This window comes from Macrobrachium rosenbergii, chromosome 3 (genome assembly GCF_040412425.1).
Source record: "Macrobrachium rosenbergii isolate ZJJX-2024 chromosome 3, ASM4041242v1, whole genome shotgun sequence".
In the NCBI taxonomy this organism is placed as follows: domain Eukaryota; kingdom Metazoa; phylum Arthropoda; class Malacostraca; order Decapoda; family Palaemonidae; genus Macrobrachium; species Macrobrachium rosenbergii.
Window position 1 is genome coordinate 8900307 of NC_089743.1, and position 18647 is coordinate 8918953.

Genomic DNA, 18647 nt, shown 5'->3' on the forward strand with positions numbered 1-18647 from the left:
CTTTCAAACAAATAATACTTTCATAGTCATTAATTTATGTAACAAACTAAACAAGAATTTTTTTTATTTACTGAGCTGACATTCGTACGATATTAATTTTACATCGATCTTTGCGTTATTTAACAAGCCGTCAGCAAGAAAACAAATCCGGGTCATTTGTCACAAAATTTAGGCCTCTCGGTCAACAGTCACATTTCATTTTAGTCAGTTGTAAGAAAATAAATTTTAAAAATCGCGTTATAGCTCGATTTCCTTTGTTCAGACCAGAAGGCATGGAAAATGGAAGAGCATATGACAGAGTCAAACGAATGCAGAAGAATATCTGTCGGAATGCTTCAAAACAAAAATGGCTATTTCTGGTCAACGGGCAACTAGAGCTAACGAGTAAAAAAATGAAACCGGCGCAATCGAGTTTTCTGTACAGCCCATACAGCGTATATTCAAGGTCACCTAAAATAGTTCTATCTTTCGGTGGTCTCGGTATAATTCTGTATGAGCCGTGGCCCATGAAACTTAACCACGGCTCGGTGGTGGCCTTTCCTATATAGTTGCCAGAAGCACGATTATGGCTAACTTTAAGCTTAAATAAAAATAAAAGACTACCGAGTCTAGAGGGCTGCAATTTTGTATGATTGAAGGCTGGCTGGTCAACATACCAATTTGCAGTATTCTACCCTCAGTAGTTTTTAAGATCTGAGGGCGGACAGGAAAAAGTGTGGACGGACAAACGAAGCCGGCACAATAGTTTTTTTTCCGAAAACTACAAATAATTAAGGACTTACGGAAAATTGAATGTTCAGATTTAGTTGCCAGGGAGACAAGGTTCTTTAGTAGTTGCTGCAAAGATTGCTCTAAACAAAGGGGGATAAAAACATCTATTAAACAAAAGAGGAAGATCAGACTGAAAATCTGAATAAACAGTCTAAAATTTTTCCCCAACAGTAGCTCTGCATACAGGTTCACGTCCGTTGTTCGCGGCAGGGATACTCAGTCAACAGACAATGGTTCCGAGCCAGCAAACAAGGTGGCGGCAACACTAAACACGAGAGGATTTTCTGATTTTACTTACAAAAATATTCTATAATACAAAATATATACCCAAGCTATATAATATTACGTTAACACGGAATAATATAGGCAAATTTACAATAACTTTACGCTAATTCAAGCTATTGCTGGGTTTACAAAGAAGTAACGCTTCGACTACCGGTAACTACGTTAAGTTTGCTAGCAGATGAATTAAACAAAGAATGAATTCTGGAACACGTGGTGGCAGAAGTCAAGGCGCAAACGTTACATATTCCTACAAAATCACTGAAATTTATAGTTCAAATTTCTTAGTTCATAACTCTTATTTATTAAACGTGCAATTTATAGCGTATTCCTCAATAATAATAAAAGATATATAACAAAGGAACTAGTAATATTTCGAATCAGAACCATCAGTAAGTCGTCACTCTCGTCTGCTATTCCTACTGATCTCTAAACTTGACCAGATGGAACGTTTTGTAGGCAAAATCCCTGCAGGTGGATTTTGTCAACATCCTCCCAGCCAGAGGAATCCGACAGCCATGGAAGGAAGGTTGAGAATGACGTCTGAGAGCAGACAATGCTTGGGTCTGACTTACGGCAAAACTGGGACTGGAGGTGTAGGATTCAGCGTTGCAGTTGGCTCGCAGCACAAGCATGGTGCTGGACACTATTACGTGCCTTACAGTGACATAACACAGTGCATAAGAACAATCAGAATGTGACTAAATCGCATAACGGTGCTCCTTTCTCTTGGTAGTATGTAGAATAAACACCTATCCTAACTGTAAGGGTCCCTGGACTTCTCACAGTTCCTTATCGTTCCTCAAGGAGTAAACGTTCATTATACAACACTATAGTTTGTCCTCACAGGGTCAATGTCCCATTTTCTCCCGTTGGGCTAGAGCCACTTTTCATTTGGATCTTCCTCGTGTTCTGTCTAGATTCATTTTATGCTGTCTTTCGCTACTATCTTCGCCCACTGTCCCTGAATCACTATCAATTAGTTCGTGATTGTCAATATTCACTGCCATATTTTCACGGTCATCCACGTTACTATCATTACCACTTTTAGCACTTAGTGGTTCGGTTTCATTGTTCACTCCACTTGACACGGTGTCACAGTTACTGTCTTCCTGTCTGTCATATACTTCCATTATCATAATGTGCTCGATTGGCATGTGACATTATTCACCTTCACACAGGACTTTCGCAGATCAGACGACATTATCCTCTTCGGAATAAAGTTGTATAATCCTTCCAGGGGGCCAGAATTTCCGACAAGCGTCAGTCTTCTTCACTAAGTCGTGACCCTGAAAACGCTGTTTCACAACATGAGACTTGACCATGCAGGTCCAGTCAGCACCCAGAAAGGTCAAGCATACGTCCTCCTGATTACGTGCCTCAGCCCTTATGACGTCTACTTGGATCTGGTGAGTAACGTCAGTGTTAATCACTTTTTCAAGACCACCGAGGGAGAGAGACAAGGCCTTTAGCGTTGGATATGACGTCATGACTTGTGACGTCGACGGCTGGTAGTCAGAAGTTTGCAATTCTTTCTCTCTCGAGCTTCCGTCCCGTACATCGTTTGAGTACAAGGTTATCTCGTGGTTCCGATGTTTTATTTTTTTTAATTGGACCGTGAAAGCTTACATGGCATAATGAAGTAGCGTGCCACGGATAGATCTTGCCTGTTTTATTGGACGAATTTACTGTGGTAAGTAGGTAAACTCAACACTAAGTTCACTGCAACAAGTGTTTAACTTTTGCCTCTGGGTAACATTACGATAACCAGCGCTGAATAATAATCCCTCGGATTCCTCAGTTTCATGTTCCATTCCATTCCACATCAGGGTAACTCTAGACTGCAATATAAGGTCTGTATTCATCACACTGAAACCAGGCTACTCCATGTCGGGAGTGCAAACAAACATACAATTAGGTTTGTCCGATAAGGTAACATAAGCTAGGCCTGTGCAAGTATAGCCTAGTATAGCCTACTGTCAGATATAGCCTAAGAATTCTGTAGCCAGGAAAAGGGATTTAGATAGGTGTTGTGAGCAGCAAGGTAAAGCGAATAAAGAAAGACTGGATTAACCTAGATTGAATTTTAGTATGAATTCATATAAACTAGACTTAACACAGAACTCCCAATGTAGCCTATGTCACAGAACTCCCAGTATAGCCTATGGTAAAGGGTAAAAGTTCGTTTCCAGTCCAAACTCCAATTCCACATGACAAACATTTTTTTTTTCGACTGTTCGCTTGCTGTTTTCAATCGTCCCATTCAAGATTTCAAACGGAAATCATTCGTTGTCAATTCTGGCAGAAAACTAGAATGGAATAATTGAAAATGCTAAGAAAACATCGAAAAAATGTTTGCCTTGCCCAGATCAGAGTAGGCTACCACGTAGGCTTACGTAACTTGCAGAACATCCAATAGCCGGTAAAATTTTACAAGCTGCCAAAAAAAATAACACCATGTAACCTAGGGGTGTTGACTGGTTACAATTTTGCTGTGTTAGCTATGGAGGGGTTTGTGTGATTGTCTTATCTTGTAACTCGTAATTTGATGAGCTCTTTTCAAAACTGTAGGTTACAGTTTCATATTGTGTATATTACGTTTTTGAGAGCCACTCACATATAATAAAACTAACTTCTATGGAGGAAAATGAATTCTTTCAAGATAAATTCCCTTAAAGTCACTAAGAGTATAGCCACAAACGTTTTGTTTTTTGAATTTGGGAGAGAAACACTACTATTACAGCACCACAAATTCTTACCTGATCTTAAAGTACAGGGCTTGGAACACTTCGGGCAAGTAACAGAACTTGGAAGAACTCCGTGACTTCGTAAAAAAAGATAAGGCTTTGTCATATTGAAATAAATGACTTGTTTTCATTGGTTCTGAAGTAAGATCCTAATGAAAACCGGTTTATTGTTGGGTGATTTCAATCGTATTCAAAAAGAGGCCTATTACAAAGAATAAATGTTTTAACTTGGTTCATCTGATGAGGCGCCCCAAGAATTTCAAATTCCGAGTTGACAGAATGCCTACGCAAATGACGTTTGCCAATCACATTAAAACAGTGTGACGTAATGATAGATAATTGGGTGAAATGCATGGGCATGTCCATGGCTGGCAGGTTCTTATGTACAAACGCACTCACGGGAGCTGTTGAAGTTATGAGTAAGATGAAATTGAAGCTTAGAAAAAATCCTAAAAAATCCTCAATTATTTACATAAATTTATTTTTTATTGTGATAAATATTAGTTTGCAAGAATTCTGTATATAGAGCTTTTTCTTAATTTTTTTATGAAGATTCAAGAGAAATAGTAAAAAATCGAGTAGGGATGTTCGGACCGGAAATGAACATTAACCTGTTAAAGAACTCCCAGTGTACCCTATGTCAAACAACTCCCAATGTAGCCTATGTCACAGAACTCCCAGTGTAGCCTATGTCAAGCAACAACTATTGCAGGACTCCGGAAGAGCTTTGGAAATGGCACAGACATAGAAGTTATAGGTTCATCACAAATGGATGTACAGTATAGTGATCAGGGAATAGGCAAGTTACCATTGTCAGTAGTCAAAGGTTTGTTGTCAGTAGTCAAAGGTAAGGGACAAACCTTATTGGACTAGTTTGGTTAAGGTGAATAAAATTAGACTGGCCTAGTATTCTACGATTACAGGTACAAAACAGAAGGGATGGCAGTAACTAACCTAACCTCATGGCATTACTATGTTTTAATGCTCATATATACATTTCAGACAAATATTAAAAGACCATCTTTCCTCTTCCACAGGTAACAGTTGAGTACAGATTTATGAAATAGCAAACTGTACAACACAATACCCTACCTACAGTGAATGCAAACTGCACAGTACATGCGTTTGTTCATGTTTCTGAAGTACGTCACTTAGGAGATTTAAAGATTCCTACAGAGGTTCGTGATACGAATATCATTGAGTAGATATTGAATAACTTGCAGAGAGCTGACGTTGCTGAGTGTATTTCTAAAACCTGCAATAGCATTGCTGTTAGAAAATTTGTGATTTAATATTTGGCAATAATTTTTGATGATCAGTCAAACACTTGCCTATGCTGAAATTCATATTTGAACAACTACAGTTAATGACTGAAGAAATTTGATTATTCATCAGAGCTGGTAATATTGTCTTCTTTATGTAATTGTTCCCCTCAAAGTTATAGACTCTTGAGAGATAAGAAATTCCTAATATTGCCGAGGTACTCTACCATCGGAAGTGTGTCTCCAAACAGTTTACCCCAGCGACAGAACAAAATGACTCTCATTTTCTGATGCTGATGTACAGTTAGCTTCACGGGAGTTGAGATGAATTACCACCGATGGAGAAATATGGTAACTCTCTGAAGTAGTAGTAATTCCTGGATATGCAGTTTATGAATCCTTGTGCATAGACGTTTTGTAAGGAAGGCGCTGATTGGTAAACTCTTCTCTGATTTCTACATATAGTTATAGCATATTCGTTTCGCTGATTTCATGAGATATAGCTACCAAAATACGTAATTAACATGATTACTGAACATATTCTCTCATTCTGCATGTAAAATGAAAAATCACAGCTCGGTGAATAACATCCTGAAATTCGTTGTATTGAATTTGTAAAGTAATAGCATATTCTAAACGTATAAATGATAGGATTTTGACTGCCATTCCCATCCTTACGGCAAAATCGGCTATGCGTTTGCGAGTTGGATAGACCGTCTTTGCGAAGGGTTTGTCCGCTATCGTGAGGTTATTAGAGGTTGTTATCTAGAAACAACCATAATGAGCCAAACTCTAGTGTATCTGATAATAATGATAATAGTACTACAACTAGCCAACTTCAAATTGTCATCAGGCAGCATTTCACCAGATAATACAATTTGTCTTTTGTTACAAATAAAAAAAAATACAAAAATATTTTTGAATGAATGCCTAGGAAAAATTATATCAACCAAAATACAAAAAGGTGATATTTCAAAATGTGATGAGCAAGATATTCGAGTGTATGATTATAACCAATGGTAACTGTGTCTGAGATGTTTGTTTCTTCCTTTCTAGGTGAGGGGGTATTGTTTAACTAGGGAATTAAGGAGCGATCTTGTTACTGGGTGTTATGATGTTCAGGTTATTTAGGTGTCTTATGATAATGTTATATCATTCAGATAAGTTTTATGTTACTTAGATAACAAATAACTTATCGATGAATTATATTACTTCAGATTAGATAGTTCAGTCTCATAGGGAGTGAACTTGTTTTATAACGGAGATGAGCTGGTAATCACGGGTAAAAGCTGAGCCATTTGAATCTAGATCACGGAATGGAAAGACACAATGAAAACATCACTTCGCGGGGGATGATTGTCGGAACGAGCGAAAGTGGTGTGTCCCCGACGGAAATTGCAGCAGAGATTGGACTTTCCAGAGCCACTGTTTATTGCTGGCTCAAGAGGTGGCAGGAGGAGCATACTGTTGAAGATCGGCCTAGACCAGGTCCGTCAAGGATAACCACGGCAGCCAAGGACCAAAGAATTGTAGAAGACGTGCTGACACACCCATTTACCAATGTAGTCACCACAAGGGGTAGGCTGCAGCTCCCTGTGTCGGCCAGTTCGATCAGATGCCGATTACATGAGAATGAAATTCATCATAGGACACCAGCCAAAAAACAGAAGTTAACCGACAGACATCGCCAGCTTCGACTGCAATTTTCCCAGCAATACTGTACTTAGACGAAGGATTGGACTACTGGTCTAGAGTTATTTTCTCCGATGAGAAAACATTTGCGTCAACGTCCCACGGTAAAATTCATTGCTGGAGAAGAAACAACACCAGGTAAAATACACAGTTTTTAGTGTTTTATTCATTGCTGTATAAATTTTGGAGGCATAACTATGTAATCATTGAGTGCTAGATGACTTAGAACTTATTTCAGCAGGTCTACATGATTTTCTGTTTCCCTGCTTTATAGGTCTATACTAAATTTTGTTAGTTAATACATTTGAGCTTTTTTTTTATTATATAATGTATTAATATAGTCCACTAAAATTTCACCTCCAACCTCATTTCGGCCCACCTCTTCCTCTACTCCTCCCTCTCACCTGGATTGCAGCACTACAAACTCTTCACCTGTCTGTAATTACCCCCGATGAGATTTTAGATACTATTTTGTACTCTAAACAACTGGTCATGTTCAGAATAATTAAGCAATTGTTTGAAATTGCGTCTAAGAGCTTAAAAATCATAAACATGAATATGAACTTTTCTTATAAACCTTTCAAGAAAACATAATTTATATTTTACTTTTCTTTTAACAGAGATAACAGGGACAACATTTACGAAGAAGCACGAAGCGGCTGTGTAACGGCGAATGTTTGGGGCTGGATCTTTCTTCATGGAGTTGGGGAGATGACCCAGATAGAGGGTAGATTTATGGCAGACCAATATATCGAGATCCTCGAAGAAGTAATGCCGCCTTCTGTTCGTCAGTATGCCTTGCCCTATCCAAAGAGGATAATATTTATGCAGGACAATTGTCCTATAAACAAGGCCAGAGTGGTGAACCGGTGGTTTCTGGAACAACGTCACATCGATGTTCTTGACTTGCCGAGCCGTAGTTGTAATCTGAACCCCATAGAAAATGTGTGGGCCAATATCGTAAATGCATGGGAGCCTGCAGAAGAAAGAACATCGCAACAGCTCATGCGCCATATGCAGAACGAGTGGGAAGTTTTAAGGAGGGCGCCACAGGTCATCTACAACCATATTGCATCCATCCCAGAGCGACTTTGCAGCGTGGTAGAGCAGAACGGTGGCTGGTCTCGATATTAATGCTGGGGGTAACTGCCACCTGTAATAATCAATAAATGTTTTTTTCTTTGTTTAATAAAAAGGTTTCTTTTCATAAAATGTCCATCAGATGTATTTGATTTTCCCATATTCACATCAACATCTAAGAACAAGAAGTATTTATGAATGGCTTCTTTATGACTAGGTTCTACAAATACGAGAACAAAAGATAAGAAATATGGTGACAGAAAACTGTTGATATTCATATTCTAAATTGCAAAGGACATAGAAATGTATCGGTAAACAAGAATTATATCCGTAAACAAATCAAATAGAAATTTATGTTTTGGAAAGTGATTTTAATTCAATACGTTCATATACGTTGTTTTCCACGACATGATTTGGTAGTGATATTCTGATGGGCTCCAAACTTCATTTGCATATGGAAAAAACATTTTACGGGTGTATGGTGAAGCATCTTGTGCACTAAAAAATTAAAAATATATTTCTTGAATCCTAATATTTCCAGATGAAATCCCAATGCACAGTAATCACATGACCGTTATTAAAAAAAAAGGGGGGTGGGCTTAAAAAGAGGAAGTTAGGAATTAGTAAGGGATCTTGGTAAAATCTTGTAACCCAAAATACAACATACCGTAGAATGAAAGTTGTAAGCATGTGAAAACAATGTAATACATCAAAACGTTTATCACCAATAAAAGACCAGAAAAAAGAAGTGCATGAATAAAGGTAACAACTTCATGTGAGAGCACATAACTGTTCCTTGAAGTCTTGATTGAAGAAAGATTGGCACGATTGGAAAGATATAATTTTATTATCAAATCACTTTCTTCTATAAAGAAATACATGTTACTTTTTACATCAGATCTCTACAACCATAATGAAAGAACGTAATAGTTTACAAAGCAATGGCGAGATAGGCGATTCTACCCTACATTCTTCCCACATTTACAGTGCTTTATAATTATGCACTCGAACATTTCGTGCTATATAATCTAAAATAGTTATGATTAGCAGTAACGATTCACCACGAAATAAGTGTCTTGTTAGAAACAAATAAATTTCTCTCGGGAAGCAAAAGCGTTTAACAATCGTTGGGGTCCGTTAGTGGATGATGATAATCATATTTTATCATTAGTATTATAATGGTAGATCAACTATACTCCGGGTGGTGTTATTCCAGTTACGGTTTCCATATAACAACAGATCCTCATCCTGTGACTGCCTTTACTGAAAATGCAGTGAAAATTTTATCGTGGAATGGTGTGCACTAACCGTTCGCAAAGAAGGCCAAGCCAACTCGCAAAAGCACTGTCGACTGGGTCATAAGGATGTGAAAGGCAGTCAAAATCCTAATTTATACGTTTGGAATATGCTATAACGAGCGAAATGAGAACTTTTTTCCCTTCACACGCACACATAATTACTTTACAAATTCATTATAACGACTTTCAGGATGTTATTCACCGAGCTGTGATTTTTCATTTTACATGCAGAATGAAAGAAATGTTCAGTAATCATGTTAATTACGTATTTTGGTAGCTATATCTCATAAAATCAGCGGAACTAATATGCTATAACTATATGTAGAAATCAGAGAAGATATTACCAATCAGAGCCTTCTTACAAAACGTCTAAGCGCAAGGATTCATAAAATGCATATCCAGGAACTGCTACTACTTCAGAGAGTTACCATACTTCTCCATCGGTGGTAATTCATCTCAACTCCCGTGAAGCTGACTGTACATTAAGAATAAATGTAAATCATTACTATCCAATTACAAAACAGTGCTACTGACGGTGGCTGAAACTCACTTGAAATCATGTTTTGATTATAAAGGCGGAAATTCAGTACACTTGTTGAGATGTAGGCTACCGGGAATAATTGGGTTGGCCAGAAAGATACAAATAAAACAATGAAGTTCCCACGGTTCTCCTTTGATGGAAATCATATTTTAGAAAATGAAATTCATTGTGCACCATTCAGCTCTGAAAAAACTTCATGAGACAGAAGATGGTTTACTCTTGAAACATTTTTATAAACTGTCATGAAAAGCATTCTCCTGACTCACCTTTGAGAAACAAAGTGTTCATTTAGCTTTACAAATATTCAATGAGTATCTCATTCAAGCTTTACTAACTCTTGGAAAAAATCACTGTTTCCCTTTTTCTTCAGAAGTTGCAGATTATGTAATTTTTTTAACGTTACATTTGATGGACAATAATGAATGTAAAATCCCCATATAAAGGTCAAAGGTTAAATAATAAATATGCTACTCCAATAAGTAATGAAGGTCACTGTACAGAAAAAAATAGCAAAATTAATAGTATTGGTTTCTAACGTTTTATTGAATAATTATTGTTCCCAGGAAAATAACTATATTGTAGCTAACAAAAAGTTGAACAAAAAGAGAAAGTTAAAAACTTCAACTACCAAATAATAGGTGTATGTAAAAATAATAGAATAAAAAGAGAAAGCTAGAAACTTCAACTACCAAATAATAGCTGCATTTAAAAGACAATAATTAAGGTATTTCATTCACATATAGTAGAGTAAACCAATGCACTGCCGTCTTGTAATTTGACGTTAACACTATGTATAAACATTTTTAATACAATGATAAACATGTTTGTACTTCGGTGTATACTATATTGTAACAATAAATTCGTTTGGTTCAGTATTTTATATTAATCTCTCGACCTGTATTTCGAGTTAATATTATTTGGTGTACACAAATTAGTTTAGACCAAAAAATTAGTAAATTAACTAATTACCATAACTGGCAAGCAACAAATTGTCTATTTTGGTGACGTTTTGTGTACATTTCCTTCATCTAGGAACGTAGTCGGTGCTAGCGACTCGGACTACCGTTGCTTTCGTCACAATACATCGAACAGGCCTTGTCTCTCGGTGGTTTTGCTTTTATCCTGTGTCCTTGTAGATTTGCCGCCTGTCACGGCGCCCCAGCAACTAACTATTCGGAGAACACGCCACCTTCAAGTCTGCAAGCAACTTGTTAGGGAAGCTAGACAAAATGCGCCAGACCGAAAGCACCACCAGCCTGGTCTAAAGCACCAACCACTTAGTCTGAATGCACCATTTTGTAAATAGTCGGTATGCACCACACTGCATAGAAATGCACTTGTTGTCTGGTTGATCTGGTATCATCAAGTTTTTGTTATTCTAACTAGAAACTGGTTAAATCTCAAAGTTTTTAACTTGTTAAAAGTAGTTAAGTAATTTAAAGAATGGCAAGTCTTGTTTCTCTACTAAAGCTTTTATATCATTCATCCTTTTTATCATATTTGATATCAATATTTATTTTATTTTATATACTCGAGCTTAGTCTATAGGGTATGAATTTTTCTGGCAGAAGTCTTAAAAGTGTCTTGTTGGTTTTGTAATATTCTATTTTTATTCAGAAACGGTTAGGTTTGTAGTTTACATTAAGAGGTAACTACCTAGCAAGGTAGTAAAGTTTTAAACTACTACTCATAGCATGTGTTTGTTGGTTTTATAATATTCTATTTTTATTCAGACTTTTTAAAATAATTCAGTTTATCAAAGAAAATAATCCTGCAAAGTGAATACATATAGTTACCCAAAGAGTAGGTCTTAAAGTGAATTAAGTTGGTGCATTAGGACCATAAGGAATAATGCATTTTAATTGGTTAATTTTAATCTTCTTCTCATATCATAATGTATTTGTTGGTTTTGTAATATTCTTACTGCATTCATACTTGGTAAATGATTCACCATATCAAGGAAAATAATCCTGAAGTGATTATAGATACCTATATAGTTCCCCAAAGGGCAAGTGTTATGTGAATTTAGTGCATTGGGACCACAAGGAAAAATGCACTTAAGTTAGGAAGTGGAGCATTGGGACCAGGTACTCGGTGCATTCAGACTAGTGTTGGTGCATTGAGGCAATGGTGTATTTAGTCCATAAACCCTTGTTAGCCTATCTCTGCGATGAGGACGTGACTCAGTCGTGCTTGAGAGAAAGAGGGATATGATGGGAATTTAAGGGTGGAATGTTGAGAGACTAATTGGGTGACGAAGCGTACCCTGGCAGTCGTACTCGATAGGACCCTTGCTCAACGAGGAACAGGCAAGAACACTAGTTAAAGAGGCAGAGTGTGTCGTCAACAACCACCCTCTCACTTATTGTGGTGACACCCCGCGGCCCGCGAGGATGAGGTTCTCGGTTTGTAAAACCAAGCTAAAGGAACTGGATGTTGTAACACGACATGGGATTGGGAATATGCTCAGTGGCTTTTAGAACTTTGCTTGTTGAAAGCATATACGTTGATACAGATCATTTTCCCCTTGATCTAAGAAGGCAAGAATAAAAAGTGCTCCCAAAAATCTCACCTTTCAAGTACTGAAGGAAACAGGCTCTCGAAATTTTTCTTGTGCAAGAGTTTCTAAACCATTCCAAAATCGACTGAATGAGGATGTTAGGAATAATCTTAAATCCCAGAAAGTCCTGGAAGTAGAATATCTTGTAAATCCTCCATGGCTTATTCCAGAAGCATTAGTATGTAAGAAATTGTTTAACAAAAAGGACTGCACTGAAGAAGAGATTAGGGGAAAATTCTTAGAGCACGACGTTACCCATGCTAATTTTACAAAGATCTATACAGATAAATCAAAGATGGACTTCTCTTCGTGACAGACGAACAGAGGTTATTTTAACTTGATTAAGGATTGGGCACATTCGTTTAACCCATCAGTTTATTTTAGAAGGAAGCAGCCCTCCAGAGTCAGCTTACTGTGACGAAACACTAGCAGTGGAGCACATTCTGGTGGTCTGCTCCAGATATTTTAACCAAAGAGAAGGAAATTTCCAGTATAAATCCCTCTCTGATATTTTGGGAGATGAAGCAGATATTTCTGCTATTTTTTTAAAGTGTATAAAATTTTTATCGATATTTAATTTTTTCCCCTAATATATTTATTACATCACAGAATTTTAATGACATTGAATTTTTTATTATGTATAGAGTATATCACATCATTCACTGAACTTCATATCTTTATTTACTGGTCACATCACTTCATTTTATTTATTAATCATTCCCTTCATTAATTTATGAATTAATTTACCTTAAATTTATTGTCTCTTCATTACGGCTCTGAATGGCCTTCTTGGTCCCAGTGCCTGGACTTTTGCCCTAAATATCATACATCCATCCATCCGTCGCTTCTCCTACGAGGTAGGACCATCCAGTTGCTGCTTGCCACAGCCCCGAATGAAAGTATGCCTGATACCTTCACAACAAGGAAGCTAGTTGACACTTTACGCCTTTTGGCTACGTTGGAGCACTGAATGCCTACAGGCTCTACGCCAACATCATGATTTCGGTCCTGGTGCGCCGACTCCACTCATGCGATGATGTCAACTTAGTGAAGAAGACCGATCGCTGTCGGAAATTCTGGCCCCTTAGAAGGATTATACAACTTTACTCCGAAGAGGATAATGTCGTCTGATCTGCGAAAGTCCTGTGTGAAGGTGAAGAATGACATGCCAATCGAGCACATTATGATGTTGGAAGTAGATGACAGACAGGAAGACAGTAACTGTGATACCGTGTCAAGTGGAGTGAATAATGAAACCGAACCACTAAGTGCTGAAAGTGGTAATGATAGTAACGTGGATGACCGTGAAAGTATGGCAGTGAATATTGACAATCACGAACTAACTGATAGTGATTCAGGGACAGTGGGCGAAGATAGTAGCGAAAGATAGAATAAAATGAATGTAGACAGAACACAGGGAAGATCCAAGTGAAAAGTGGCTAGCCCAACGAGAGAAAATGGGACATTGGCCCTGCAAGGACGAGGACAAACTATAGTTTTGTATAACCAACGTTTACTCCTTGAAGAGGAACGATAAGGAACTGTGAGAAGTCCAGGGACCCTTACAGTTAGGGTAGGAGTTTATTCTACATGCTACCGAGAGAAAGGAGCACCGTTATGCGATTTACTCACATTCTGATTGTTCTTATGCACTGTTATGTCACTGTAAGGCACGCAATAATGTCCAGCACCATGCTTGTGCTGCGAGCCAACTGCAACAGTGAGTCCTACTCCTCCAGCCCCAGTTGGGCCGTAAGTCAGACTCAAGCATTGTCTCCTCTCAGACGCCATTCTCAACCTTCCTTCCATGGCTGTCGGATTCCTCTGGCTGGGAGGATGTTGACAAAATCTTCCTGCAGGGATTTTGCCTACAAAACGTTCCATCTGGCCAGGTTTAGAGATCAGTAGGAATAGCAGACGAGAGTGACGACTTACTGATGGTTCCAATTCGAAATGATATTACTATTTCTTTTGTTATATATCTTTCATTATTATTATTGAGGAATACACTATACACTGCACATTTAATGAATTAGAGTTATGAAACTAAGAAATTTGAACTATAAATTTCTGAAGAGGATGCTTCTTGGTGAAGCCAAGCCATGCTCAGTCTGTTTGCCCTCTCACCTTCTAGACTTTGAGTAGGGCTGACGTGTTCTTGTGTTGTGTCGTAAGATCGGCTGTGAAGCCTTAGGTAATTACAGTTTTTCTTTATCCAATTTAATCGATGCCCATCTTAGCGTTTGTATTGAATTGCAACTTGTAATGAAATAACACAACATTAGTGAACCATATGGGTGAAACGTAGACTCCATTAAATTGCGATTTCAGTGATTTTGTAGGAACTCGATGTAACGTTTGCGCCTTGACTTCTGCCACCACGTGTTCCAGAATTCATCCTTTGTTCTTTGTTTAATTCATCTGCTAGCAAACTTAAAGTAAGTTACCGGTAGCCGGTATTTTCTGATTATGCTGATGTTTTTGCTGATGGTCTTGGTGAACTACCAGGCAGTATTTATTTAACTACCGGTGAAACTGTGAAACCAGTAGCAATTTCCAGTTGTCGTGCATTTATTAGTTTGAAGACAAAAGTTAAACAGAAGTTGTCAGACTTAGAAAGACAAAAGGTCATCCAAAGGGTAGAGCCTCTAAGCCCACTCCATGGGCAAGCAGGATGGTGGTTGCATCAAAGAAAACAGGGGATGTTATGCTTTGTATTGACCCCCTAACATTTGAATAAAGCTCTTGAAAGAGAATTGCACCCTTTTCTCGTTATGGATGATATTCTGCCTGAACTGAGTAACTTGAAAGTATTTTCATACTTTGACTTACATAATGGATATTAACGTATTTTGGCCATCAATGAATGCTGAATTAAAAGATTTTATATCTAGATGTGAAATTTGCAATAAATATCAAATTGCTCAACAAAAAGAGAGCCTCATGTCTCATGAATTAAGTGACAGGCCATGGGAAAAAGTGGGTGTAGACCTCTTTGTGCTTAGAGGACAGTTTTACATAGTAACTGTTGATTATTATAGTAATAAAATTCTTGGGAAGTTGACAGGTTAGAAAATACCAAAACAGACGGTGTAATTCATAAATTGAAGACGCACTTTACAAGGCACGGGTCCCCTTCAGTACTCATAAGTGACTGTGGTTTTCAGTTCACTAATTCAGACTTTCAAAAGTTTTTAAAGGAATCAGATATTGAACACAGAACAGCAAGCCCTAAGCATTCACATTCCAATGGATTAGCAGAATCTGCTATCAAAGTGGCCTAGAGATTAATTAAGAAGGCAATAGATAGTGGTAAAGATCCATATTTAGCCATGCTTGATTATGGAAACACACCAACTCCAGGTGCTGATTTTCGTCCAGCACAACGCAGCTTAGGCAGGCACTACTTCGAACTTCCTCAAGTTTATTAAAACCTAGAGTAATCAGCACAGAACATGTGAAGCAAAACAAGTGATATTGCAATCTTAGAAGTTCAATGTACTATAACAGAAGTGTGAGGTTCAAGAAATGTCAGAAGTGGAAACTGATCCTTTATTATTCTCGACGGGTTTTTATAATGCGGAAAGGTAGCAGGTGACCTGAGGGCCCCGCTGTGTCCATACAGAAATTGTGTTTGTTAACAGGCATAAGAAGACATATATAATGTGTTACAGAACATGTAAAAGGCAGATACTGTATATATATATATATCAGCTGAAAGGCTGTACAATAATGCATACAATGAGATACATAAAGAATCTGAAATAATAACAAGTAAAATATATGACGTGATTAATGTACATATGAGGAGTGAAACACAAAAATGGAGAGGTGATTTGACACCCTTACAAATACTTCTCCCCCGCCCCCCGACAATAATTAGAGGAGCAATTATTGGATGAAACAACATGAATCACACAATCGCTGAGGTAGTTGGAGTGGGCCCCTACTCCTGGAGAACTGTGGGCGTGGGGTGGAACCAACGTCTGGGGTTGGCTCGATATGTCCCCTGAGCTGCCCTGGACCCCGCTTTGGTTGGAGGGCGGGTGTGTCTGTGGGGAGGTACTGAGCGGGAACTCTGGGGCGCCTGCCTGCCTCCACATGTACTCCACTGTCCAACAGGAATACTGGTTTCAGTCTGTCAATGGTGACCCAGTCTTCACACCCATGGATGTCGAGGTATTCCTTGGCGTCCTGCCTGATGACTCGGTGGGGCCCCCTGAAGGGCGGTTGATGGGCGTCCACCCTGACGAAGATGTAAGCACAGGAGTCTAAGGCGGTGGGCTGTAGGTGCTGGTTCTGTCGGTGAAGGTCTTATGGCAGGGCAAGAACTTCTGTGTGAGTTCCCTCAACCTCGGGAGGGGGTGTCGGCCGACAGCAGGATGAATTCTCCAGGAACAGCGAGTGTCTCCCCGTGAGACTTTCTCAGCAGGGGAGGCATCACCATTTGCTTTTGGTGTGGTGGGGAGACCCAGGGGAGCTGTTTATTCCACCTCTCGTGGGCGCAACGTGCCTTGAGAGCTGCCTTAAGAGAGTGGTGTGCCCTCTCGACTATGCCGTTCGCTGTGGGGTTGTAGGCTATTGTGCTGTGTAGTGTTGTACCCATCAGGTGTGCCAAGGAGACCCAGACCTCTGACAGGAAGGCTGGACCCGTCTGTAGTGATGCTGTCTGGCACTCCGAAACGGCTGATCCAACTGGAGAGGAGGGCCTCTGCGCATGACGCTGTCGATGCCTCCTCCATGGGGGTTGCCTCGGGCCAGCAGGTGGAGCAGTCTATGATCGTCAAGAGGTATCTGGCTCCTCCCGACTGCGGAAGAGGTCCAACGACGTCAATGTGGATGTGGCCGAAGCACTGACGAGGCTGGGGGAAGTCGCCGACCCCTGATGCTGGGGGAAGTTGCCGACCCCTGATGCTGGGGGAAGTCGCCGACCCCTGATGCTGGGGGAAGTCGCCGACCCCTGATGCTGGGGGAAGTCGCCGACCCCTGATTCTGTGTGCCATGATGTTTTGCTCGCCTGGCTTGGGATGCAGCTCCTTGCCCACTGTCGGATGTTCTTGTTGATGCCATGCCAGACAAACTTGTCAGTCATGAGGTGCGCCGTTGTGTGCCCTGATGGATGGGAGAGACCGTGGACTATGCCGAACACCTGCTTCCTCCTTGAGGCAGGTACTAGGGGGTGACCTGTGCTGGTGTCGCAGAGGAGAGTTTTGTTCAAGTTTCCTAAGGGTACATCTACCCACTTAAGAGCCGTCACTGCCATTCTGTAGTCTGGCGTCTCTGGGTCTGCTGCTTGTTCTTTTGCCAGGTCTTCGTAGTCGATGCTGAGGTGAAGGGAATTGATTTCTACTCTCATCAGGGCGTCGGCTACTGGGTTCTTCCTGCCAGGGACGTAGCTGATGGTGCACCCAAATTCGGAGATGGCAGTCAGGTGTCGCTGTTGCCTTGCAGACTGCTGACAAAAACTTGTGGCTGAAGAAGGCCAAGGGTTGGGGGGCACCGTTCACTAGTTGCTCGAGTACTGCGCTGCAGGCGATGTTGCTGGCGTCCGGTGTCAGTGTGAGGGCGGCTGCGGGGTTTTGGTGAGTCAAGGTAGTGGCATTGGCGAGGGCTGTCTTTGTTTCTATGAATGCCTGCTGCTGCGGAGCCTCCCAGGTCAGTGTTTTTGGCTTGCCCTTCAGGATTGATGTCAGGGGGTACATAGTGCGGGTGACGTCTGCGATGAAACGTCGGTAGTTAGGCACTATGGCAAAGAGGCCTTTGCCATAGTGTCTAGCTTAGTTCATGTCAAGATGTTATTGATGGGCAATCAAGTAGAGGTTCTTGTGGATCATTAGCCATTGTTGGGCCTTTTCAATAAGCCAGATCTTTCCCTAAAAGGGCTAGGTGGTATCTGACAGTCAGGGATTTTGATGCCAAGATTAGGTATATAGAAGGTAGACATAATGTTGTAACGTACACCCTTAGTAGAAGTTTTTCTGATGCGATGGTACTCATATATGTTATGCATCTGGAGATTGCATGGATTGGAATATTAGTTTCGTGGAAGCTAAACAGGATGAGGATGAGATTTTGGCAGACACAAAAGCTTTTATTAAAGGGGAATTAGTTAGGAAGGGTTATAAGCTGCCTTTTGCAGGGCTTGAATTAGAGGGTAATTTTTTAGTTAGGAACATTAGATACAGACTGAGGAATAGTGAGGATAAGGGTGATACAACGCAAATAGTTGTTCCTAGAAGTTTAGTGCCTACGGTTCTGGATATTGTTCACTGAAGGTCTGGCAGTCTGCATTTGGATATTGAGGAGACATATCGGAACATATGGGGACAATTCTTTTGGAAGAATATGCTCACGTCAGTGGAAGACTTTTTAAGGGATTGTTCAGTTTGTAATGCGTGTAAGCCATCGAGGGTC

The 18647-nt window shown here is 39.8% G+C and overlaps 1 protein-coding gene across 4 annotated transcripts in view; it reads left to right on the forward strand.

The window, feature by feature from the left end:
* The first annotated feature begins 2348 nt into the window (after nucleotides 1–2348).
* Arp2 (Actin-related protein 2) overlaps nucleotides 2349–18647 on the forward strand; it is a 201603-nt gene continuing 185304 nt past the window's right edge. For all 4 annotated transcript variants that reach the window (XM_067127182.1, XM_067127192.1, XM_067127201.1 and 1 more), the window contains exon 1: nucleotides 2349–2462. In XM_067127182.1, the coding sequence (XP_066983283.1) occupies nucleotides 2364–2462 (99 nt within the window). In that variant the 5' untranslated portion in view covers nucleotides 2349–2363. The remainder of the gene's footprint in view (nucleotides 2463–18647) is intronic.